Here is a 26,020-nt window from a genome sequence, read left to right as displayed (position 1 = left end):
TTTACAAGGGTCCAACCTTTGGGGCCTTCGGGATACCAGAAAACCTTGGTGAAAGTTTGGCTCTTGTTTTCGATTTTCTTTGTTGATATTAGCAAGAATACAGTCTGCATTGACAAAAGATGGATATATGTGTGTGGTCGTTTGGGTTTATTTTTCACTTTACCTTTTATCTTATTTTAAAGAGTGGGGGAAAACAATGTGAACTGCAGATTTGTCATCAGGGTGACAGCTGTTGCCTAGACTACCGCCTAGCAAGCTACATTACCATTTTAACCCGGCCGTGTAGCTAAAGCACAAAGGCCCGAGATTAATCTTGAATTTGTACCCAGTGGTGATGGATCAATCACAAACTGATAAGCGTTTGAGGGCAATTTTAAAGAGAAGAACTCGGGTTGTGACGGGTCACCTGGCATTGATCAGCTTTTTTTTGCAATTCTTTATATCAGCTCAAACTTGATCACAACTCAATCACAATCTTTCTCTCTCCGTTTCCCAGCTGGCGACGTGGGACTCCGATCGTGGGCTGAATGGGAGTCTGAGGGAGAACCGGGCCGAGCAAGGCATGCATGGAGTAACTCTGAAAGTGGTGACCTTACTGGTACGTATTTCAATAAATCAGCTCCCTGTTGTTGCAATCGCTGCGGTCATGTCTCTATGACATTGAATTGGAAGAAAACTCTAAATCACAGCCGAAATAAAGCACAAGATGATTTTCAAATGAAAGACATGCTCCTTGAGCTACATTCCTGTCTATTTATTAACCTGACCCTCAAAATCATGAGTAAATGCTTGGTTGATAAAAAAAGGTGTGTAATCTCCAACACTGATCCTAAAACTGATCGTAAAATCTCAATAGTTTCGTGACACCCTGTCAATGGCACCTGTGAATTGTATTTTTATAGTATATTGTGTGAAAAGGTTTTCTTATGATACACAGTATTATAGACCACAGTAAGATATATTGTTTATTGTTGGCACAATAGCAGAATTTGAATTCCCATTATACATTCCACCTAATCGATCTGTGCGGTTTGTGCCATGATCATCAGGCATCAGTGCTTTAGTCCTGCTTGCTCCTTATGGTTCCTCTAGGGATTGATGGAGTCTGCTCTTTATTTATTCTTTAGTCTATCACTGTTGTGGACCCTCTAAATAAATAACCTTCATGGGTTCCTCAGATATTCCATTTGTCTAGATCTTAAGGCCGGTTTGACAAAAACAGTCAATCGTCTTTAGCAGCGACATGCCTTACTGCAATTTGCTCAGGTGAATTAAAAAAGGTAATTTCTGTCTGATGAGGCATCCCACGCTTCACTGCTCATGGTGTAAAAGTTCTGCAGAAACACTTCATTTAGATTAACCTGAGACCGAAGGGTCCCTGCTGTCACTGGTGTAACAGTCACGTCACCTTTGTGTGTGACAGAGGGCTAATCTGAGAGCCGAGTTGCCTCCTGAACGGACCTATTAAACTGAAATAAGTTTAGTGAGGAATATTAAATCTTTTACTTGCAGAAGAATGTTCATACTTATAAGCTGCTATGTCATGTCAGATTTTTCTCTGCGGTCATCTTCGTTTCTCATTTAAATGAATAAGTTAAAAGATTCAATCATGTTTGATGGTAATGCCAAATAATGGCTGTGTCAGCTTTTAAGCCTGTCCGTTGTGCTCAAGTTCCCTGAAAAGTGTCATTGTTCGAACACTTCCAAAAACAGCTCACTTTTCAAATATGAAAGTGTAAAGACAAGACAAGAAGGTGTGTTCGGCCTATTCATTAAAATATAAAATCAATAAGTGAGTAAGTGACTTTATAATAAGAACCTAATTAACGCTTGCTTTTTCAGGAGGAGCCTTTCGTAATGGTGGCGGAGAACATTCTCGGTCAGCCTAAGAGATACAAAGGATTTTCTATAGATGTCCTGGATGCCCTGGCCAAAGTTTTGGGCTTTAAGTATGAAATGTATCAAGTGGCTGATGCGAAATACGGATCTCCACAAGCCAACGGATCTTGGAACGGAATGATCGGAGAGCTGATTGGGAAGGTAAGATTAATTTAAGAAGTTTGAGTTGAAGTAATGTGTTACAGTAAGTGTATCTTTCCTTTTATTGGTGTACATTAATGTTCTTGTGATCTAAATATCCATCCTTGACAATATTGTGTTACTAATATTGCAAGTACTGTTTAACATGCTATTCAAACATTGTTATTCAGAGGGCAGATGTGGCTATTTCAGCCATCACCATCACTCCCGAGCGAGAAAACGTGGTTGACTTCAGCAAACGGTATCTGGATTATTCCGTGGGAATTCTGATGAGCAAAACCGAGGAGAGACTAAACATCTTCTCATTGCTGGCACCGTTTGACCTGGCCGTGTGGGCCTGTATAGCTGCTGCCATCCCTGTGGTGGGTGTCATGGTCTTTCTGCTCCGCCGCATCCAGTCTGTCCGTTCCCAAAATCCTCCTGGGCCCCACCAGCCTGCTCCTGTCACCACGTCCTTCCAGAGTGCCATCTGGATCGTCTACGGAGCTTTTGTACAGCAAGGTGAGCTGGGTCATGTCTAATCAACATCAAAGTAAGGGATGACGTATCATTGCTGAGGAGCTGTCTGGATGGTGGAGTCGAGAGCCGACATTGTTGTTGTCGTCGACTATGGCGGAATAGCTTGTGCAGCATTTTAATACTTTTTTTAAGATCTCTTTCAGCAGAATATATGAAAATATATAGTTTTTCCAAAGTCAAGGCACTATAAGACAATCCCTGGAGAGTCTGCATTGTGTTTGCAAAATGAATTATCTCAAAGCATTTTGCAACCCACAACGAAATAGCACTTTTGGCACAGAAAGTCATAAGATGGATCTGCTGTGAAATAACGCTTCTTCTAAAGAGCAGTGACGTGCAAGGACATTTGGGTTTCTACATTTGGGAGGTTGTTTGTCAAATTAAATATAAGTTTCTATTCTGTTTGATCTTTACATGGCCTCATAGCTTAAGTGAACAATTCTGTAAAAGTTTTGTGTTAACACTAACACTTTGATTCTCAACTTTTTCCCAGCTAAAACAACAGCATTGCATGTATTGCATGTCTCCCCTCAGTTTATTTAATTGAATCAGTTGTGTTAAATAATGGAGACGCATGAAATGTGCAGTGCTCTCGATCACCAAGACTGAAGCTGAGAACCAAAGTATTAACAGAGTTTTCATTTTAGTGTAGCTAAGCTACGTGATCCACACATTAAAAACCATTCATGAATCATCAAATAATTTTAAGATGATATAAACTGTTACGTGACTGAAACAGGTGCCGCTTTTGTAAGGGTGGATTTTTTTGCAACTCAGAGAAGAGCTGCCTATAAAAGGAGAGTTGTTGGTTTGAGATCCAGAGTGAAGTTAAATGGTTTGACTTTTCCGGCTGTGCTCAACACACTTCAACCGTCAACATCAGCCTATCCTGATCAGCAACTCTATGTTCTTTCAGATGTCTTTGCTTTTTTCCCCTTTGTGTTAATCTCACTCAGGGGCATAATGTGTGCGTAACAAGTCACACCAAGATGAAAGCAATTGACAACATCTGCAGAAAGAGATTTACTGGGGTTTATCCCACAGCTGTGTGTTATTTTGCAATTGTTAACTCTGATTATTAAAAAAAATGATTATTTGTGTTTGGTCACCTCTCTTTCAATAAACATTTTAGTCACTTATGAAGCAAAAATGATAGCTGTCAGGTTTGCTTGAAAATTCAAATTGTGCTGGGGCTCTTGTGGACCTCTAAACCCACCAGTAATGGCCGTGAATGACCCACCTAACCTTTGCCCTTTCATATCTATGTGGAGTTCATTTTCGACCTAAATGGTCACAGATTTGATATAGTCTCAAAGTCCCTTAAGAAATGTTTCAGTCCCTAATGAGCTGTGATCATGATCTTTTCATTTCTTTCTCACCTTCCCGTTGTCAGTGATGACATTTCAGTGATAAAGGCTGTGTGTGCAGGAGAGGAATATTGTGTTGACATTTCGACTGGTATAAGGTGTTGAGCTTTCCTGAGGAATCCTATGTTGGGAGAATAAATGTTATTGCATGCAGCACTGTATCACTGCCAAGAAAAATCACATAGGTTTAATGATATAGACTCAGGTTTTGCATGGGACAGTCGGTACCCTTGCCTGTAGATGTTGTAACTGCACCCTTCTTGGAACAGAAGCCATCTTTCTCCTTTGATGGCCGTTCTGACAAATGTTCATTGTACTACTGATGGCTGATAGCTATCTTCAGTTATTCTAGATCTCCCCCAGGTAACAGAGGTGGAACGCCATGGGTGAGAGAGCTTGAAAGTGAAGTAAAAATGAGGTATTGTCCTTGGGAACAAAATGTGGTAGACCTGTCTCTATTTTTCAAGAAAAAGAATGATGTTAAAATAGCTTACGAATCTTTATTAAAAACAAACAAAACATTCTTGAAACAGAAGAAAGATTGTGTTTTTTATGTAATGGAGTTACAATTACGGACAATCAGTCACACGTTGCAATGTTTCTCTTCTGTCTTGTTTTGTAGGTGGCGAGTCCTTCATGAATTCCGTGGCTCTCAGGATTGCCATGGGAAGCTGGTGGCTGTTCACTCTAATCGTCTGTTCATCCTACACAGCCAACCTGGCAGCCTACCTCACTGTTTCCCGCATGGACAATGCTGTTCGGTAAGACAACCGAACTAACTAGTGTGCATTTTAGTTCAAGGGAAGTTGCTCATTCACATGAGTGCGTAAGGTTGGAGTTAAGTAATAAGTCTCACTTGTTGCGTTGTTCTATGTGTTCTACTTAGTAAATTCGATTTCTTCAACCAATTTCTATCATTATATAGCTTATTCGTTTCATAGTCGCTGATTCTGAGCTATTTTGTTGACATTTTCAGGAATTTTAAGTAGACCCCCTAGCTAGTTAAGAAGGACCCCCGGGGTCCCAGTTTAAGAGATGCCGTCCAAAGACCACATGGTGTGCTGTAGTACTTTATTAGATCTGTCACATTTTTAAACCTCTGTCTAGGTTAGAAAATCATATAAGGACTGTCGTCATTAGCATCTTATAAAATGCAGCTTCTCAAATGTGAAAGATACAATTACAGTTGGCTAAATATGCCATATTTTTTCCTAATGAAATCTGCTCTGTGCTGAAGTCTCAGCATGCTGGCTGTGTCTCAGAAATCAAGTCGGCCCTTCCCTTCCCAGCGTGGGGCTCACAGCTCCTGACATTCTCCATAAATTCCACAAAAGGTCGCACCATATTAAATATTTTTTTTCCTTTTGCTTTCTGTGGACGCCAGACCTTTATTTCCCCTTTTATGTGTTTTGGGTACTCCCACTTCAGAGAATTCTCATGCACTTGTTGTTATAAACACACAGGTCTCTGAGTCTCATCTGCCGCAGCACGGTGTGATTTTCTTTGGTACACAGCCGTCAGATTGCAGTCAATGCAACAATTTTCCCCCATCTCCCCACTAAAGAAAAGAGAATTACCTGTTCACAGGAGGAAAAAATTCCCTTTCTGCTTTAAAACCTCCTTCTTATTTGACTATGAGAGTGCTCTTATATAAATTGGTAATGCCCTACCTGATGTGCAAATAGTTTCACCGAGCCTCTTTAAATGTTATCTGCCTGCCCATTGAATTTGGTTTACCAGCCCAGCTGGAGGTAGGTGAGGCTTAATACATTCCCTATCTGAATTCTGACTTTATACTTTATACTTTTGGCAGACCTGTTAGTTCACCAGTGAAATGCCTCACACAGTATTCCCCAGAGTTCGGCTTTGAAACGTTAATGCAGAGTTTTGTACCATCACATTTGTCATTCGTGTGTGTGCGTGTGTGTGTGAAGGCCCAGGGGAATTATTTCTTCGCCGTGCAGTAGCATCATCCACAGCTGCTATGGTTGTGCTAATCACCTTGTTTGTAACTGTTATTAAAATCAGGCAGCCCTGCTGGTGCATGATATGGTATCATTAGCAAGCTGGGAGTCCACTGGGAATCTTTCATATCTCTCCCCAGCATTAAATGTGAAATGGGTTTTTGAGGCTTAGGTTCCCAAATAGGTCCCTGCCGGTGTCCTGTGTTGGCTGGTGGAAAGGCTGCTGATTGGCTAATCAGTTGGGCGCGTTGTAAGGCTATTTTGATTGTGTTCTAATTGTACAGTCCAGAGGCTCTATTTGGTACCAATATTTTTTCTAATGTACCTGGTAAAGCAGTTTGTTTAGACACACCTGTTTTCCTTGTACATTTTAAACAAACAATTAAAACCGTTTGTGTGTTTTAGGTCTTAAATCTGTGACATTAACCAAAACAACAGTTAATTAATAAAAGGTTAAATTAGTTTAAAGAGAGATTATCTTAAGCCATGAAGCACAAAAAATTCACGAGTCAGTAATATTTTCGTTTTGTGCACTTTGCAATACATGTCATTTGTTTTACACTTTCGTGCAAAATTGTCTTTTTGTTGCATTGTCTTAGCTAATTTTACATTACTGCCATGCTTCATGTGCTATTGTCAGCCCTCGACTGGCCCAAATGATGTGCATCCTACCGGAAATTGTCCCGATTAGCCGCTCTGGCAGTGCTGCAGTTTCATCTCACGATAACATACAGTGAATGTTTAAAATGTACTATTTTGCGTTTATAGTATATTGCCATACACTGTATTTTAGAATTGTTTGCAAACAGGCAGAGCATGGAAATGCTATTTATCATTTAGGTTTTTGTGAAATTAAAGGAAAATAGTTATATTATTGCAATAGTTGTTTTTCGCATTTAGTGGATCGGCTGGTTTGCATGATTTATGATGCTATGTGAGTGTTTTTTGGATTTAGACCAGTGGGCACTGCAGTCAATGGATGATTCTGCCTGGTTTAAATACAACACCATGTTAATAAAGGCTGTATGCAGTTTTGCTTGGTGCTGAACTTTCTGCTTGCTTTGTTGGATGTACAGTAACTTTAATATTCTCAAACAAAACACTTCCTAAAGTCTATTCATTAGATCTCTTATGTTACTTTGCAAACTCATAATATATCTTTTAAAATGCTTTTATCATGTTCATGTTTCTACATGCACGCAAAAGTTTGCTAATGCTGGTAGTCTTTGAGGCATCTTGACCCAGCTGTGCTGCTCATGTAAGTTGTCTGTAGTTCTAGCACTTTTCACAACAATCATAGTAAAACAATGAACAACGTCGACCTCACTATTCTCAAGTTCACAGTATTACCTTCAGCTTACGTCAAAACCGGTTAAAAACAGGACATTAAAGTGTGGAAGTGGAAAAGTAGTGAATTTAAGTTATTAACTCAAGCAAAACTGTAAAACTGCATAAAATTAAGGTTCATTTTACAACTTTGTTAAATTAATAATATTGTGTCTTAGACTGTGGGATGTCTCTGTCCATGTCACCCCCAACTGTCTGTCAAGTGCTGTTTTCATCTTTTCATAATCATGGTGCGTCTGTCCACATTTGGGTCAAATTAGGCCTGAGGCCAAAAATGGTCCGTCCCAAATGAGGCAGCTGGCATGCCAACCACATTCTGCCTTTGTCTTTGTATAAAACAACCTAAAAAAGAATACCTGAAAATGAATACATTACAAATGATGCAATCCCTTTGAAACAAAGTATTCCTTAAACAACATGAACACGTAGCACAAGTATTATTCAAACTTGCCCAACAAAGAAAATGTCAATTATGTTGAGTGAAATCTAAGTGTTATAAAGCAGCACAGCAGTGTTGACGCAAAATCATAAATAAATCTTGATGATACACTATTTCTATTGTTTTATGTTCCCCCTCCTGTGGCACAAGCTATCACTATAATTCAACTGATTAATTGTTCCGATATTATCCTCCCAAGCTTCACTATCTGACTCATTGAATCTGCAAATAATTGCACGAGTCCTGTTAAATAGCCTTGTCAAGGGTGATGGAAGATGCTTATCGCAACACGAAGTCACTTCCCACTGAAAATCATAAGGAGACGCAACACGCTGTCATTACACAAGAGGGAAAAGCAGCCGGCTGTCCTAAATACATCACCGTGCGTGGAACTGGAAGTTGCAGATGGAGGGGAGCAGCTGGTAGTTGCTCGCAAACTGAATAGAACTTTATTTTAGTTATTTTTTCACAAATAATTCAAATGTGTAATGAATACATAATTTTACTCCATCGTTTATTATTCTTGGCAGATTCATTTTTGCCTAGTCTGCTTTCAAATTGACTGTTGCTTACTTTAGAATCCTGGAGACTAGAGTCTGAGCTTCTTCGCTTTAACACATCAGACCTATGTGCACTCAGACAGTAGGTGAGACAGTTGGTTAGTGCACTACAGTCTTTAGTAATGACTATGGTAGATAAAGGTCTTTCATTAACCTCATTATTACCAGATCGATAAGCAGTGTGTCAGAGGTGTAGCCTCACAGCTCTTAAATTCATGATTGAGAGGTGAAGCGTCATAGGTAAAGGACATGGCAGACGTGTTTGCCCTGGTTATAATTCACCCAATTAACCGAAAGGTTTTTTTTATATTTAACAAAGACATTCATAGAAGCAAACCCTGTATAAGCATGCAGTAGCCTGTGGACATGTGCATAATACACTGGCTGTGCCATGATAAACATAGCTTTCTTAATTTCTTATACAATTTGATGTCATTTTGGTTCTGCTATATTATACTGTCTAAAGATCTAACAACATAACTGCATCAAAGTTCAATGCAGATTATAAGAGAAACAAGTAATGAAAAGAATTGCAATACATCATAATTGAAAATTCACAAAGGATCACTGCGTGACTCAGATATCCAATTATATCATCATATAACAACTCCTCGCTGATTTGTGCACCTTTAAAAAACCCATCTTTTTTCTCTGGCCTTTAACACCAGGAGTTGACTTTTTGTTTATTTTTAATTGTTTTTATGTCTAGGCTGTGTTTAAATAGGTTTTGTTTATAATTTTTATTTCACATTGAAAGTCTGTGCTGTATGAGTTGTTTTTCTTGCATTTTGTTCTTTTTACAGCACTTTGGTCTACTTCGGTCGTTTTAAAGAGCTTTATAAATAAAGTTTGATTGATTGATTGATTGATTGATTGTTTTCACTATCCTCTAAAAACCTTATACATTATGCCAGTGAGTTGTTTGATACTCCTTTCACACTCTTCAGGCAGGTTGTGAAATGTACCATTCAAAGCCTTCGTTGTTTGAAGGTTGTCTATGATTCCAGATTGTTTTAAAGCTAAAATAATAAATCAAACCATCTGTGACATGCTTGTTAACACAGCCTCAATTTAGCAAACACATTGTGAACATCAGGCATCAATAATTCTTAGCATTTATTAATTCTCTAAATTGATTTTCTGCCACTCGCTGTTATTACTGTAAGTGTGCATTTAGAATAATTTTTGAGCCTGTAATATATCTTTTAACTTTTTTTCCCAATAATTCCAGAACATTCCAAGACCTTTCCAAGCAGACAGATTTGAGCTATGGAACAGTGAGAGATTCAGCCGTGTACGAGTACTTCAGGGTGAAGGGCACAAACCCCCTGGAGCAAGACAGCACTTTCGCAGAGCTATGGAGAACTATCAATAAAAACCAGGGACAGGACAATTCTGTGACCTCTCCCACTGAAGGAATCCGCAAGGTACCACACACAAACAACCCTTTTAGTTACAGATTAGTTGCAGAGGGGAAATGATCAGGATCTATTCACCAGTCCCATTATAAGAGTCCTGCAAATGTTCAATTATTATGGGGGAACTCGGAGCTAGAGGTCAAACTTAGTACTGATAAAATCTACCTTCAGTAGTTGACCCTTGCCTTAAGAAATTTTAGGATTGCTTTATTGTGATCACATGCTAGCTAAATTTAAATCAAAATATGATTAAGATAATAATGTAGTTTATATTGTAAAAATTAAGAATTAAGATTGGCTTGACTGGACTATTCTGGTTGGGCAACAATTTATATGCAGAATTTTTCTTGATTCAATCAACATACCATTTTTAATAGATTTTATAAAGAAGAAATAATTCATGTTAATTTTTTTATTGTCAGCTGGATATTTTTGAAGGAGCCCAAGGAAATTCTGGGGGGGTAAAGCAGGAAGCTGCTTTGGAACAATGCATATTGTGAAAGGCGCTATATAAATAGAATTGAATTGAATTGAATTGAATTAAAGGCCCTCCTAGTCCCTGTAGACCCAGCCCTGGATATAATTCACGTAAACTATTTTAAAGACTGTGAAGGATTTGAAACCCACAGAAACAAATTTGAAGTTGTCCATATGTGACTACCTTTCCTATATATCTGCAAATAAATAACCTGAAATTTTGATTTTTTTTCTGGTAAGTAGATAAACTTGAGCTTGAAATGCTAAAATAGACCGTCCATGTTTCGAATGAATCCAGTGTGGTGAAAGCTGTGGTTCTGAATGTTTTTGCATGAGAGCTGTCCATGGATACTGAATGTAGTACGCACTCAGTGAGCTGTCCGTTGTTCTGAATGTAATCTGCACACGGCGAGCTGTCCATGGTGCTGAATGTAGTCTGCACTCAGTGAGCTGTCTGTGGCGCCGAAGTAGTTTTCGTTATTGAGACATTTTCTTTGCATTACATCATAACTGGCTATCAATCTGTTTCAGTAATCCACAGTATGTCTCACCAAACACTAATAGAGCTAAGGTGCGAGAGAAGAGATTGTAGTGATTCACAACAGCACAGGAAATGTAACATGCAAGTTGTCAGAAAAAAGGCAGCTTCTCTACACTATAAAGATAAATATTTATTCTTCTGAAAATGTTCTGTTATCCCCCAGTGATGAAAATTACATTTCATATGCTGCTAGATGCATTCATATATTTCTGCTTCAAAGTCACTTTGTATACAAACTTGACAGTGTAATGAGGATTTTTTAAAGAAGCCACTTCCTTCCAGAGCTATGTAATTTCACAGCTACTCGTTCAGAAGATGTTATTTTTTTAAAGGAGATATCACTACAATCATGAAACTATCGATGAGCGTATTCCAGCCTGGTTACATAACTGACTATTAAGCTAACAATTCAGCAGGGTGGAAATTTATTTCCTAAGCAGAATAATGAAAAGAGATAAGACAGAAAGAAATTGCTGCTGCACCCTGGCACTTCGGATGTTAAATAATGCTATTCTCTGGCCGTCTATGCTAAAGTGATTAACTGCCACTAATTGTCCAGCAGACACACATATAAAGATGTTGCTTCAACTATGAACACTTTCACCCAGTGGACACATTTTTCACACTTTTATTTGTTCACTAACGGTGTCCAGCAATGTTATCATAAGCAGTTATTGCCAACATTAGTGCTGAATTAAATCATTGTTTCATAATAAATTCAGATTCTTTTTAATTATTCATATTTATGATTTTAGTAACAGCACGTCTTTGATAGAACAACAAAATCAGGTTTATAATATTTTAAGGTTTTTATAATTCTGTTTGAGAAACACACAAGTTGTCACTGGCAAATTTACTCTTAGTAAATGTACAGTCCTATAGATGTTCTAAGACAGACTGATAAAAAAACAGTGTAAAGTGACTTCCATAAAAACATACAATTTCTCAATGTAAAGAGTCAGGGGAATCCAGTTCCTTTGTCATTCCATCTTTCTCATATTTTTTTCCTTTCTACATGTCATATGAAAGTTCATGTCATAGTTCTGTGTGTGATGGAGCCAAGGTTTAAATGAGAAGAGTAGGCGAGTAGACGCTTCATTTATTGGTGGGGGGATAAAAAAACTGTGAGACAGATCTCTTAAAAGAGAGAGAGAGAGTGAGGCTAGTTTCCACAGAAGAAACAAGTTCAAAGTCATCTCCTGACTTTGAATAAAACATAAACATCTTTTATTTTGAATGAATTCTGCAACCCATCTGACAGGCGTCAAGTTACTCAAAAGTAAAACCTCAGGCAGTGTTTACGTTACACTTATCAAAAACATCAAAACCTGCTGTGATGTTCAGCCACAAAGGGGCATATTAAACATTTTACCATACATGCGTGTGTGTGTGGCTCCTCTTAGGTGAAGAGGGATTCATACGCCTTGCTGTGGGATATGGCGGTGCTGGAGTATGCGGCGCTGACGGATGACGATTGCACGCTGGTGGTCACGGGAAACGGCATGAGCAGGAAAGGATACGGCCTGGCTCTGCAGCACGGCAGCCCCTACAGAGACCTCTTCTCTCAGAAGTGAGTGCCTCCTGTCAGAGCATATGCCCAATACCATCCTGAGGAATGATACAAGCCTTTAAGCCAGCGGAGAGATAGACACCATCATTTCCATCATTTTCAAATCAATAACAAGCTCCGAAGGTTCCCAAACATCACAGCACACAACCGTGATGGATCATTTCCTATTTCCTTTCATGAAACGTCCTTTCTCTCATTTACATTTATTTGCTTGACAGATGCAGTCCATAACATCTCGCAGGAGAATCAATGCGTTGAGTCACCAGTGTCTGGCTCTTTTGTGCATTTCTCTCAGTTCTCCTCCATACGGTGGCTTTGAAATACCCCACCCTCGAGCTCTTCATTTATTTGACTGTAATTTGCATTCAAATGTACTTCATATTTGCACCCTTTTCACACGCAGATGAGCTTTAGGAGGGAAAACTCTCAGGCAATTAATAATGCACATATTCCCAGAAACATCAAAGCTTCGAAACCCGTTTTTATAGAGAATCCTCTGCCATCACCTGCCCATGCTCTACATCTGTTATGCATGTAGAATTCGATTTTCCTCTTTATCTAGCAGTTTAAATTGATGCTCAAGGGGATTACAATGTAGCAGATGATTTTTTCAACCTCTGACATTTTCTTTTCTATCATTAGTTTTTGACCTTTCGTCTGGATGCTTTACAAATATATTCACTAAATATCTAAATCTCTGCTGCATTGAGATGAAATAATACTAAGGAGACAGAATGTGTATATGTTTTTTAAAGCAAATAAAATGAATAAAGAGAAAGCCAATTTAGACCGTTGTTTTAAAGAGCAATTGTTCAATGCCACTTGAAGTGATCTATTTAATATGGGGACCTGGAAAAAACACTTTTCTGTTTAAATTGTGAAATACTGTTGTCAATGTGGATAAGCACTTTTTTTATAACACTTTTTCGTAGATTCACACTGACCCAAAAAATGTAATAATAAAAAAATGGAGATATTCGGTCTCAGAAGGACAGCAGCGACATTATGTATTTTATTAATAGAGTTCTTCTTTTCTCTTCACCAGGATACTTGACTTGCAGGAGAAGGGGGACCTTGATATTCTCAAGCAGAAATGGTGGCCGCGCAAAGGTCGCTGCAACCTGGACAAGCATGTGCAAGCCCAGCCCGAAGGCCGTTCCCTGAGACTACACAGCTTCGCGGGAGTCTTTTGCATCTTAGCTGCAGGGCTGCTGCTGGCCTGCCTGGTGGCTGCTCTGGAGTCTTGGTGGAATGGCCCACGCTGCCAGCGGGCACAGCCCAAAGAGGTGACCCCCCAGGCGGCCAAACTACGGCCAACCCCTGCCCACCGCGCCCAGGACTGTACAGCCACTGCCACACTCTACTTTATGGATCCAGACTCTACTGACGCAAGCCCTGATTTAGTCGAGCTCCAGTACACCCAGCTATAGGTGTGCCAACAAGAACTTACAAACACCCTCGTTTGCTGAGGTGTTGCCAAAGAGAAAGAAAGAAGGAAGGGTGGAGGGGGAGGGAGTAGTGATTTATTAAGTAACTTATTAGTTAAGCAAATGTTATCTAAAGGCTCACACCGCCCCAACAAATCATTGTTTATTGGGTCAGTGTGAACATAAAATGGCTCTTAATCCAACACCCAGCTTTACTGTAAATTTGAGATGTTTGTATTTGTTGAGGCAGTGTGAATTCACTTTTATAAGGTCTATTATTGGCAACTATTATTTTCCAATATTAAAACCATCCCGAAGCTACAGCATAGCCATATTTATTCTTCTGCTAGGTTTTTAGGTAACGCTTGTACCTGGATCCCTAAACTAAAGTGTGTGCAATGAGAAAGTCAGTGACTTATTGAGTTATGTTCAAGTGTTCTGCAGTTTACTCTTCCGACCGTTTTCCTCTCCTTCTCTATTTTCCCTTTGGTGATATCTGAAGCAAGCGCACTGGTGAGAGCCGCAGCTCATAAACCAAATATTATAGTTCGGAAACATCAATTGTCGACACCACAATATTAAATTCTGAAGACATTATTGAAGATATTGAATAATAATGATTACAGGTCCGCATTATGACTACCATTTGTCAGCTGCTGGAAATTTGACTGCATTTGAATTAATAGCACACGAGGAGATAAGGAAGGAGAAGCGTAGCTTCTGTCAGCCTTCAGACGATATTGCTTTCACCAACCCCTTGTTCTCACTTTAAGGTGTTCAAGAAAGTCCCCATGTGCCTGTAGAATGGAAATGTTTTTTTATTTGCAAAAGCTATTTAGGGCAAACCTATTACCTAGCTCAATGGCTTGCTGTACTGTCACGGCTGTAATGCGGGAAGTGATTAGAGCTTTACTGTAGATATTGATGCATATAAGCCAGCGCTGCTCCGGCAAGCAATAAGAACCCTGCAGATTTATATTTTACATTTTTATTATTGCAATTATATGCCAATATCCAGACAGTCACGGGTTCTCTGTGGTCTCATGCAGGACACTAAGGGCTGCGCTCTGGAGATGGCGTCTGGGTCATTGGCATATAATGAAATTGCGACTGCTGCAGGATGCACACGGGACGTTTGGCCAGAGAGAGAGAGAGACTGGGAGGACTCGCGGCCTTTTTACACAGGTCAGCAGAGACCTGAGCAGGGATGACTGGCAGCGGCAGGGATGACTGGCAGCGGTGTAAACACGAGGGTGGACAAACGGGGAGATCGGGTCTAGTTGGCATACTTTTCAATTTGATGATGATAAAACGCTATTTAACAAATTCACATAATTTTTTTAATTGTTGATTAAACACAACACGCCCCAAAAGTTAACATGGTAAGTTGTCACCATGAAAACTGCCATGACATCAAGTCAAAGTCTGCGTTATTGTCAATTCTGCCAAATGTACAGTACATACATATACAGTAGATGATTGAAATTGCGTTACTCTCAAACCCATGGTACATACAAATAACACTACACATAATAAATATATATATATATATAAAATACAGATTAATACAGATTATATATATATTTGTAAAATACAACTTTATAAGCAGGGATAAAAAAGAAGATAGGTAATAATGGTAGACGTGAGGTAGTGCAAAGAGCTTATCAGTCTGTTTAAAGTCACATAGAGAGCAGGCTTTGTTTAACCTGTTAGAAGAGGTAGTTGTAGAGGGGTAGACCGATACTGAATGAGTTATTGCCACTATATACATATACATAGCCTAAATTGTTAATAGCCTACAAGGTACAATTATTTATCCAACATGTTGAAAATCAAATGTATAACATCAAAAAAGAACATTAATGACAAATACACTATGCAAAACAACACAGTTAAAACTGAATGTGGTTTTGTGTTTCCATGCATATCCAACACTCATGGGAAAACTTTTAATTTGTGTATAATTCAGAAATTACAGTAGGTGTTTGAACCCTACATACAGTGCCACTGCTATAGAACAACATTTGTCTAATTTGACTTATGACTCAAAACCTTAAGTTAAGCCCTTGTGACAACCTCCTTTCTCTGGTCTCCCCATAAGACAAAGAAATATTAGCAGACACATTCAGCCAGAATAATTTAATATAGTATGCCAGAACTATGGAGAGAGACAAACATCCTCCTGGAAAAGATTAGGGCTCTGTGATCGCCTGCATGTCTACATCAATCAGGCTACGTGTGTGCTTGTGGGTGGTGAGCAATTATGACCTACCCATGCATAAAATCACATAGGAGAACTAACTGTTAGGAGAGACACAGGCAGAGTCTGAACGATTTATTTATCCATGTTGTGTGGATTAATATGTTTTAGTACTAGCTGTTTAGGGACTAGAGTGGTGATTTATTCATGGCATCTCTGTGCCAAAGCACAAAGCACTAACTGTGTGCATCTCCATTATGCTCATAAAATCCATCTGTTTTGTCATCCACTGGATCACCTATCCAAGTGGCCACACCGATTTCCCAAAATATTACAGACTGGAATCAAAAAGGAAATTGGGCTCCAGTTTTGTTATTTGTCACTGCTGCTAGGGCCACAAATTGGGTGTATTTTAATTGCAATATAATGCATTTTTAATTAGATGCCATATCCAGACGCACCAAGGCTTTCCAGTACAGCTGCATGGGATCTAATTATGTCTTCATTGTTCTCAAAACAGTCTCATAATGTGATATTTCTAATAACCCGTAAATGGTACAAAGCGGTAGAACACAAAGATGATTTATCTGTATCGACCGTAGCAGTAAAATCATTGAAGATCTGTTTTATTGAATTATTCTGGAAAGAATGCATTAGTGTTTTACAAAACGAAGAGGCAAATGGTATGCTCTTCGCTTCACAGTGATTAACAGAATAATTATGGATGTAATGGTTATCACTGTTGACTGACAGTTATGGATGATACATTGCACGAGAATTGAGGGACTATCAGAGGTGTGTGGGGAAAATGGAAGCAGTTAGCAACCTGTTAATGTTTCCATGATTCTCTCATTAAGCTGCAAGCTATGACATCACTGACGCATAACCAAAGCTTTCCGACGGCAGTGCATATCAAAGAACGAAGAAATGCTGTACATGAGAAATCGCTTCTTCGCAGTAAGCCACAAACACTGAATCACTGAAGCTTGCATTTCTAATTCAGTTGGAATCTCATTTGAATCATTGATTTCTTTTATTTGGTAGATTTTGTATATCGCGCTGTTTTAATATTCAGAGGTTTCACTTGCTGGAGTGGGTGGAGACATTGATCTCATTTTATTGTTATGAGTGTATTCTGTTTTGTCATTAGTAAGTTATGTTATGAGTATCATCAGAGATCTGCATAGTGTCCCTAGCTCATCTGGTATCACGTGGCGTGATATGAGGTCATACTAAATCTGAGAGATCTCTAAATGGTACATCGGAAAAATGTCATTATTGAAACATAAAAAGTGCACTGGAACATTTCATAGAGGATTTAACTTTCACTTGTGTTCATGTCACTTTCTTCTCCTCGATTTCATTCATATCTGGTTCTCGCTTGAGTCCTTGTCCACTTTTTGCCTTTTCACGTCTCACTTATCCTTTCTTTTTCCACCCCACAAATCAATTCCTATCCTTTCATGAATCTTTTGCTTTGCGCCCTCTCAGTCTATATCTTTCTTTTCTCTTTCCCAGGACAAAGAGGTGAATCTGGAGCAGGTTCACCAGCGTTTGAGTGGGCTGATGGAGGACGATCTGGCACACAAGCAGCTACCAAGTCAGTCTCTGGAGATCTCTGCCCTGGACATGGGCAGCATGCGGCCACGGCAGGGCTCTCAGGAAGCACTGAGAGATTTTCCCCCTGGGGCCCTGTCCGTGACCTCGTTCCTCCAAGAGGGTCCTGGAGTAGGCCGCATGCCCGGACGGAGCCTCCCCCTCCCTCTCAGCAGTTCCACTCTGCCCCCCTCCATGCGTTGCAAACACCGGGCACCCAACGGAGGCCTTTTCCGTCAGAGCCCTGTAAAGACTCCAATGCCCATCTCTTACCAGGCAATGCCCAGGGGACCCATCCCAAAAGCCATTGATCCAAACCATGGGACCTCCATTTGAGCTGACCAATTGAAACGTTCTAAAGACTGCCAACCAGCCAATCACAGATTTTGGACCAGGTCTGGATGCATTTATACAACTGCATACACAGAAAGGGATATTGAGATCTTTTTATTTCAGATACAGATACAGTACAACATAAACTGTGAGTAAAGAGACACTGACTTTCCACGATTGTAAATATCTGTATATACCGAGAGACAGCAGTGAAGTCAAAGTGTATTTTGAATATTCATGATTTTTTTGAAGTTGAGTTTAAAAGAAAAGTAATTACATAAAAAAACAGACTGTTTGAATGGCTTTGTAAATTTTGTTCTAAAATAAAAATGAATATTCCTTGTGGATGTTTCCTAAGTGCCACGTTTAAAGATTGTTTTTCTTTTTAAGAATATAAGATGAGAAGAATATACAAAAAATACAGAATAACCAATTAGTGAGTTCTTTTTCTTTAAATGTGTATAAAAATAAGTTTGAAAGAAAAATTAATGGTTTAGGTTGCAGGGTTGCGGAGGCAGCACTTACATGATATTTGATCCCTGGGGACGTAGTTTTCGTAAAAGAGATACTCGTCTTTTATATCATATGAAATCTGAAAGCGAGACATTATGTACATGAACATACAGTATATGAATTCATCTAAATCTTTTCATAATGTAGTATAATCCGACTTGAATTTAGTCAACATTATCATTTTGGAGAATGCAAGAATGAGAAACAGAAAATGTCAAAATATTCCTCGGTGATAGAACTTCTAGTAGCAGCATTTTACACCGAAGACCACACTAAAGAGAAATATATAAAACACTTTTTATTCCGTTGCACAGAAATACAGTGGTATTTAACTTTATTGGTTCAAAAAAGAATTTGTCTTAGAATCTAAGTCACTTAGATTTAGCGTGTTGAGATCATCGGGGTGCTCAAATTCTGTCCAAACAAATCAAAGTAAGGAAATTTCAATCAAATAGGAACTAAAGAGTGCAATGGATTGATGCCGCATATTTCATCTTCAAAACAATATTCCATCTATCACAGATACTAATAATGATCAACAACTGACATCCCCCACGGAGGAAATCAATGGAAGCATTCATTATACAGTTTGTTTACAGATAAACTCTACATGACTATCGATTTGCAAAATCCTCTTGCTGTGCATTTTGTAAAAAGCAGAGCTTGCTTATTTTCACTAATGAACACAACCGTATACCTGTGGCTTTTAGCTCATCTGTAATTTTTTAAGCAGCAGTTTTTGGCCCTCTCCTGCGAACTTGTCAAGTTTCAAATCTGTATTCAGCTCCAAATGTTCACCCACTGTCCTCTTTTCCACTTCGCTTTGTTCCACTCCTCTCAGTATGTCACAGGACTGATGCTCGGCCTTTACACCCCATTCTCCAAAGCGTGAAGCAAAATAACAAGGTCACAGTGATGGACATAGCTGTATCTCCTCTGCTTTTGACCCTGAGGCTACACGAACAAACTGGATTTTGAGCCGGAGCCGAGCACTCGGGCCCTTTGAGTTGTTTGTTTGTTAGAAACCCAGACTGGTATTGACTTCTTCATCCTTTTGCCAGCTTGGTGTCTATAAGAAAAGATCCAGAGCACCACATATAGTGCAGGTGCCACGACTGGTTCTGCAAGGGCAAATGTCATCAAAAAAGCATTTCACAGCTCCAAAACCGCAACACACATACCAATAGGCTACTATATTAATAGCTGAAGGGGTGAAGTCAATGGTGTCATGACAGTTCCATAGTGATGAGATTGTTTGTAAGCCTTTAAAGATTTAATTATACCGAATTATTAGCCAGTGTTTTTACAGAGATATTTGTCCATGTCTGAGTGATCCTTTTCGTCTCTGCCTTTTGCTAAACTTTAAAAGGCCACACCGAAATGACTGTCAACATGCTTGAAATGCTAAATAAATCTAGCAAAAACTTAATGCGTGACATTTTTTCAGCACCAATTTGCGCAAAGGCCTTCTGAAAATATCGTATTTACATTTTATCAAAAGGTCTCGCTTGGCATGTGTAACCGTTGCTGACAACATGCTAATATGCTTAATATGCAATAACCTAACCCTCACAAAAACTTTTTGCATGTTGACTTTTTTTAATTAGGTTATTTAGCATTTGATCTGCTTTTTCTTATTTTCTTCATTATCGTTTTGCCATTCTACGTGTATTTCATTTCAATGGAAATTAATTTGCTTATTGTAGCCTACTACCAACATTTATGTTAAGGAAAATGAGCATAATATCCAATGATGATGAATTGAATGATGAATGCTTGGGATCCAGGGCTCGAATGAAAATAACAGGTAATAGGTTTATCAAAGATATAAAGACACTTAGATTAAAAAGTATTCTGCATCTGCATTAATTCTTAAATATGTTAAAAATGTTCTGTAGTTTTCTAGATTCCAAATTATAGCAGCAGAATGTGAACACAATTCAACGACCAAAAATTATAGTGATGCTTTCAAGTCTTGCTAATTTAAGGCTAACATTCATACAAATGAGTGCAGGCACGCACACACACATTCCACTGCAAGCAGAAACACAAGGACCACACTCATCAAACATTCTGTAATGATAAAGATGCAGTTCTTTAGAACAGTCAACCAAGATACTGTACAGAAGACAGAACAAAAGCTACATCAGTTAATATAATACACCTGATTTTGGTGAACTTCAGCCTTCTGTGAAACTGCAGGCTTCAGTCACGCAGGCAGCAAATCACACGGCTCCGTCCTTATCTACTGTAGCACGCAGACTAGCACCCTAACCTTGAGAAGTCATTTTGCTAGATCAATATTTGCCAGACTGAGATATTGAGAGGCAAGCTGAACAGTGCAGCTCAGAAGAGATGGAGCGAATATCAATGCCCGCAGGTGAGAGGTGGAGAAAGAAAGAAATATGGCGGATGTCAGATCACATTTTTTTAAAACTCCATCACGTTTCAAGTGGTGGGGGAAAAACCTGCAAGTGCGTGGTTTGGAAACAACAAATAGAATTTGGTAGGCATTATTTAACGCACCGGTCAGCATAAACTTGATATCACAAAAAGGAGCGTGATACATTTTTACAAACACACTGTTTGTTTCATAAATGTGTAGATCATCTGTGAACATGTCCATGTGGAATTTCGAGCAGCAGAATTTTGCTGAGAGCAGAACAGAGCTTCAGTGGCCTATTAAAATCTACACAATATTTCAATTTTTACCATATTTAATTTTATTTCACAAATTTCCTAATAAAATCATAACAGAATATTCTATTTCATTCTAGAACAGGCATTTTTACAGTAGTCTGCAACACTATTATTATTATTATTATTACTATTCTCATAGTCACTGTTTATCCAGCCACCTGCATAATGTTGCAATTTGCATAATTCTTCACAGTACATACAAAATATATATAAAAAAGAAATTTTTTCTATAGCAGCTTTTATTACAGTATACAGTACATTCACAATTTTCACAGATATTTAAAGTTTCTAAAAGTAGCAATTCCAATTCCTGGATTCCTACAATTTCTAAAAGCAACTTCTAAAAGTTGATAACCAGACAGACCAAAAATATTGATGATTTATCCTGCTCAATTAAAAATGTTGACCATTCAAATCGGACTCCTTTGAATGAGAAACTTTCTTCTCATATCACTACTTGCAACACACAAACAAACAGAAAGTCATGGTCCATGAGTATTGACTAAGAATAAAGAGAAAAAAGAAAAAACTTCAATACAATTTTTTTTAAACTGACCATAACATAATATAACATGTAAATGAGGATTTCTCAAGCATGCAACTGTTTCAGATTATTTTCTACCTGAACAAATAGAGCGTTCCCATGCACTGCCTCTCTGGACCACCCAGCACGAGTCGAATGAATGAGACATTGCCTCCCCGCTGCGCTTCACGAGCTCAGAGATTTATTGCTGCTGATGAGCGTGCAGACAGCCGTTAACCTGTACCTGTGTTGAACCGGATTAGCTCTATGATAAACAGCCGCTCCCGATTTGATAAATAATCCACGAGTCAGAGCAATAAAAGTTTTATGCTATGAAAAGTAAAACAAGAGCGCATCAGACTCCTGCAGGATATCAACTGTCCCTCTATTGTTCTCCCTTTCTGTCTTATCCCTTTACAACACACAGAAGCCCTTTAAGTAACATTTTGGATGACACTTTACAGTAATGTTACATTTTTTTACATTTATTATAATAGTTAACATAAATTAATAATCAATGTGTTTTTACTGTTCTACTAGCCAGAACAAATACAATTGTTCTTTCGTGTTATCTGATTGTGGTTTTATTTCAATTATGCATTAAAAAACTTTTGAAAATGACACAGACTAAGATTAAATGTAGAAGTATCATTATTATTGTTAATTCACTTTACAAATATTAACAAAAGGAACCTTATTGTTGTGTTTTGAAAAGAAAATCCTAATCCACACACTACTGATGGCCATTGGATGTATTGGAAAAAGATTTAAAGCCTACCAATATGGCAACCACAGCAACAGCACTTATTGATGTGGTTGCCATATTGGTAGGCTTTTTTATTTTTTATTGTCAGTAATTTATTCCAGACAGAGCTCTGAGAGTCACCTGGCACCTTTACTTGCCATGCAAAATCTAAATTCTTCACAGAACACCTTGTAAAAGCACCACAACATTTAATATTTGTCCCCAGAAGCAGTTCCGACCAACAGTAAGTATTAATCTTCAGAGCTCCTTGTTACTTTTGAAGCTTTGTGTAGTCAAACATAAAAGCCAGACCTAACTAAGCTTTACCTTCTGTGACCCTTTGATACTGAATTCTAACTCATTAGCTTTTAAGCATGATTCTCTGTGTCTGTCTGTGTGATGACAGGCAGCTGGGAAATGCTCTTCAGTCTCTCAACTCGAGCTTCTGATTTCCCTATCATCAGCTACACTAAGCTGTCAGATCACTTTCTCTAATGAATCGGTTAAATCTTTTGTTCCAATGTAAATGCCAAAATGCTCATTATTGTGCATATTGCTTTGGTCTTATCCTCGACCAAGAGTGTTTTTTGAGAATTATGTAATCTGTGTTCTATTACACCATAGTCCACCAAAGCCTATCTCTCTCTCTCTCTCTCTCTCTCTCTCTCTCTTTATTTAAACAAATAGATGTCTTTCGATCTGACATATATCCAGGGGGTCATTCAAAACACAGAACGCTGCCAGAGTCACACACACACGCTGTCACACTCCCCTAAAAGTTGCATCAGCACCTCGTTGGCACGCAACAGTCGGCAACAAAGCAGAAGTAAGACATTGTGATGTAGAATAGACCCCTGCTGTCCCCTAAAATTCCAAACTGTGATCCTGATTCTTTTTAAATGCCCTATACACTATCTTACAAAGCGCTCCAAAAATGCTGTTTTTATCTCTGATCTAATATAAAAATAGCATATAATTTACAGCAAAATACAACCATTGATGAATGAAAATCCGTTTTTGTTTTTAAATGCTGTTTGCTTTATTAATTCGCCAAATGCCATCTGTTGTTTGATACAATGACTTTGATTAATGTGTGTCTGGGAAGAATGTCTGGGAAATGTTTATTTTTTGTGATTGAATGGAAGGCTTGTGGAACAAATGTAATGGGGGTGTATCGGTGTGAATTTGGCATAGAGTTTTAAAGTGGAGTCCCAGGGAAATCTGGCATTTTCAATTTAAAAATGCACAATCACGGATGTCCACAGTTGGATGTTTACATGTTGGAACGTGAACTAGTCACTGCATTTGCCAGCTTAGTGATGAATCTTGAAAAGAAAAAATGCCTGAAGCAAGTTAACTAGATCTGGAATGTGGACCATATCGTTTCGGCTCTGCGAGACTATCAACATAAACATCTCACTGTTTTCTTTTAAAACTGCAGTAGTATAAATATATAGTGACTAACAAGCATCTAATGTAATCTGCATATTGAATTACAAACAATTTGATGTAATTAAGGTACTAAAGAGAATGGACAAGAAGTACGATGCATTTCCTAATAACGTGAGAAATCAGTGATGTCATCTTCATAAACTTTTACAGGTTTTAATCTGTGCAGTTATAGATCTCTTAAGACTGAGAATGTCAGTTCATTTGGGAATGGGGTCGAGTGAGGAGCACTCTCGGGCCCTCATCTTTAGCTGTCTGGCGTGTCTTTCAGTGTTGTGACAGTTCCTTTAGTCTCACAAAGCTTTTGCAGCTGTGGCCGCCTGTCAGGACAAAGTCGTCGTATGGCTTTAGTCGTATAGACACGTACAACTCTCCTAACAAGCTTCTCGGGTCAAGCTTTATCTCATTCTAATGTCCATTTCCCCCCTAATTAAATGTGTTTTGTGATGAGGTCTGCTGAACTAAAAGTTCAGATTCAGATTTAAACCCTGTTTAAAATCCTCCCTCTCGTTTTCTTTGGGGTTGTACTGGTGCTTAGTTCCAGTTGATAGAAACCTCCTTTTCAGATGGTGTTCAGTGATACTCAAAATCACCTCTAAGTTGGGCACCCAATAAAACTGCAGGTACGGTTGTGTGTTCTGTAGACCATGTCAGAGTAATTGGTTTCTTTGTGTAAGGTTGAATGTTCCGTAAATGTGGTTCAACATTAAGAAGTCTCAGTTTTGTTGTAGGAAGCAAACAAAATGTAAGTTCTTTAAAAAGACTTTAGGAGATAGAAAAATCCAATCTGTTTTACAGGATACTTTCACACCGTGTTTGGTCCCCATACACTTATATTTATTTAACATATTACAAAACTATTTAATTAAATTAAACATTTATTACATTTACTTTTTAAGATTTATGTTTTCAAATATAAAAATTAGAAATCAATTCAAAAAAGTATTTTAAAGGCAAGAAAGATGATGACAGTTTTTTAGGTAAGCTCTTTCTTTTTCCCCATTTTTTATATTTACGTAAAATTAATCTCTCGTGGCCAAAAATGGCTGGCGCTGGCAGAAAACGCCGGTTGCGGGCGATTGAACTGCGTTCAATGCGGGCGCATTGGTTACTATGATATGCTGAGCATGAAAAAAAAACTGCCACTAAGCGGAAAAGAACGCCTGCTCCTAGTGTTTTAAAAAATGTGACGTTTTCGCTGGAAACAATTGAAAAAACATGCTGTCCGCCAGCAGAAACGCCTTTTTGGTTACAGCCCTTTAGGCAGGTTAGTCTAGTCCACCATCAATGTTCTTGGGCTTTTGACATTCATTTTTTTCTGGTGATTCTAAATAAAGAAGCTGTGTGACAGGCTAATGTATCTTTAAAAAACACGCTTCACGTTAGAGAAAGGAACTGCCAAAGAAAATGGAGACAAATTACAAGTTTCAGATAGATAAGAATTCAGTTTGTCATAATAACAGGGCTCACCTCCGAGCCCTCCCCTTCTTAAGATGATTTCCATGGTAATCAATTGCACAAACAGTGATTGGCTGCCAGATGGTGACAGCTGAGCATGTCCTTGGGGACTGATTTGCATAGAGGGACCGGGCCTGAGGTAATTGATAGAAATGATGCCCCAATAAGCAGTTAATGGTGTGACTCTGGTGTGTTTACCCCCCCAGAGAGAAGGAGGGCGATGGAGAGCGCACCTGCTAATCTACTGGCAGATAGTTAGCTCGTCTCCATGGAGCCACAGAAACAGACATGACAGGAATATTGAAGGTAATTTTCCAGTTTACACAAGAAGTGAGACATTTATTGAGCTCATGCAAATGGCTGACTACTTAGACACAGTCCAAGGCATCAGATTTGGAATAAGACACTGCTGGTACATGTTGTAAGTTTATACAGTATATATTTATTAGTGCATTTTGAAAAAATCTGAAATATACATTTGCACAGACTGTATCTCATTTTAGGTTTGCCGGTTTCTGTCAAGCAAGAGGTTTGCACAATATTTTTCAAAGCCCACGTAAATTTCTAAGGAAAGGCCCAGGACTGTCTCTGCATCCCAATTGGCATACTGTCCATCTCAAATGGTTATCAAATCTGTAAATAATCTATAATACACTTAATATTTCCCAAATGATTGTATTTTGAAACTAGTAGCCTATTCTCAAAGCACCAGATGTTCTTCTGTTTCCGGCAAATGTGCAGATGTGTAGTATATACTTAGTATAAGCGAATTGTGAGGCATGAGGTGCATTCGAAGTGCGCAGCCTTTACATTTGGACGCACCGAGCATGTTCT

At 38.6% G+C, this 26,020-nt stretch overlaps 2 protein-coding genes across 2 annotated transcripts in view; both read left to right on the top strand.

Moving 5' to 3' along the window:
* LOC306895421 (glutamate receptor ionotropic, delta-1-like) overlaps positions 1-1,468 on the top strand; it is a gene marked incomplete at both ends in the record, with an annotated part of 178,328 nt that extends 176,860 nt beyond the window's left edge. Inside the window, 2 exons of the mRNA XM_079458642.1 lie at positions 497-598; positions 1,424-1,468. Coding sequence (XP_079314768.1) covers positions 497-598; positions 1,424-1,468 — 147 coding nt within the window. The remainder of the gene's footprint in view (positions 1-496; positions 599-1,423) is intronic.
* Positions 1,469-1,848: 380 nt separating this feature from the next.
* Positions 1,849-18,158, top strand: LOC306895901 (glutamate receptor ionotropic, delta-1-like). Its single transcript, XM_079459482.1, has 7 exons — positions 1,849-2,040; positions 2,211-2,541; positions 4,549-4,687; positions 9,468-9,663; positions 12,076-12,242; positions 13,288-13,528; positions 17,388-18,158. The coding sequence occupies exons 1-7, from the start codon at positions 1,858-1,860 to the stop codon at positions 17,799-17,801; spliced, it is 1,671 nt and encodes a 556-aa protein (XP_079315608.1). The 5' UTR covers positions 1,849-1,857; the 3' UTR covers positions 17,802-18,158.
* The last annotated feature ends 7,862 nt before the right edge of the window (positions 18,159-26,020 follow it).

This window comes from Barbatula barbatula, assembly GCF_947034865.1.
Source record: "Barbatula barbatula genome assembly, chromosome: 6".
In the NCBI taxonomy this organism is placed as follows: Eukaryota; Metazoa; Chordata; class Actinopteri; order Cypriniformes; family Nemacheilidae; genus Barbatula; species Barbatula barbatula.
This window is presented reverse-complemented; position numbering and strand designations above follow the sequence as displayed.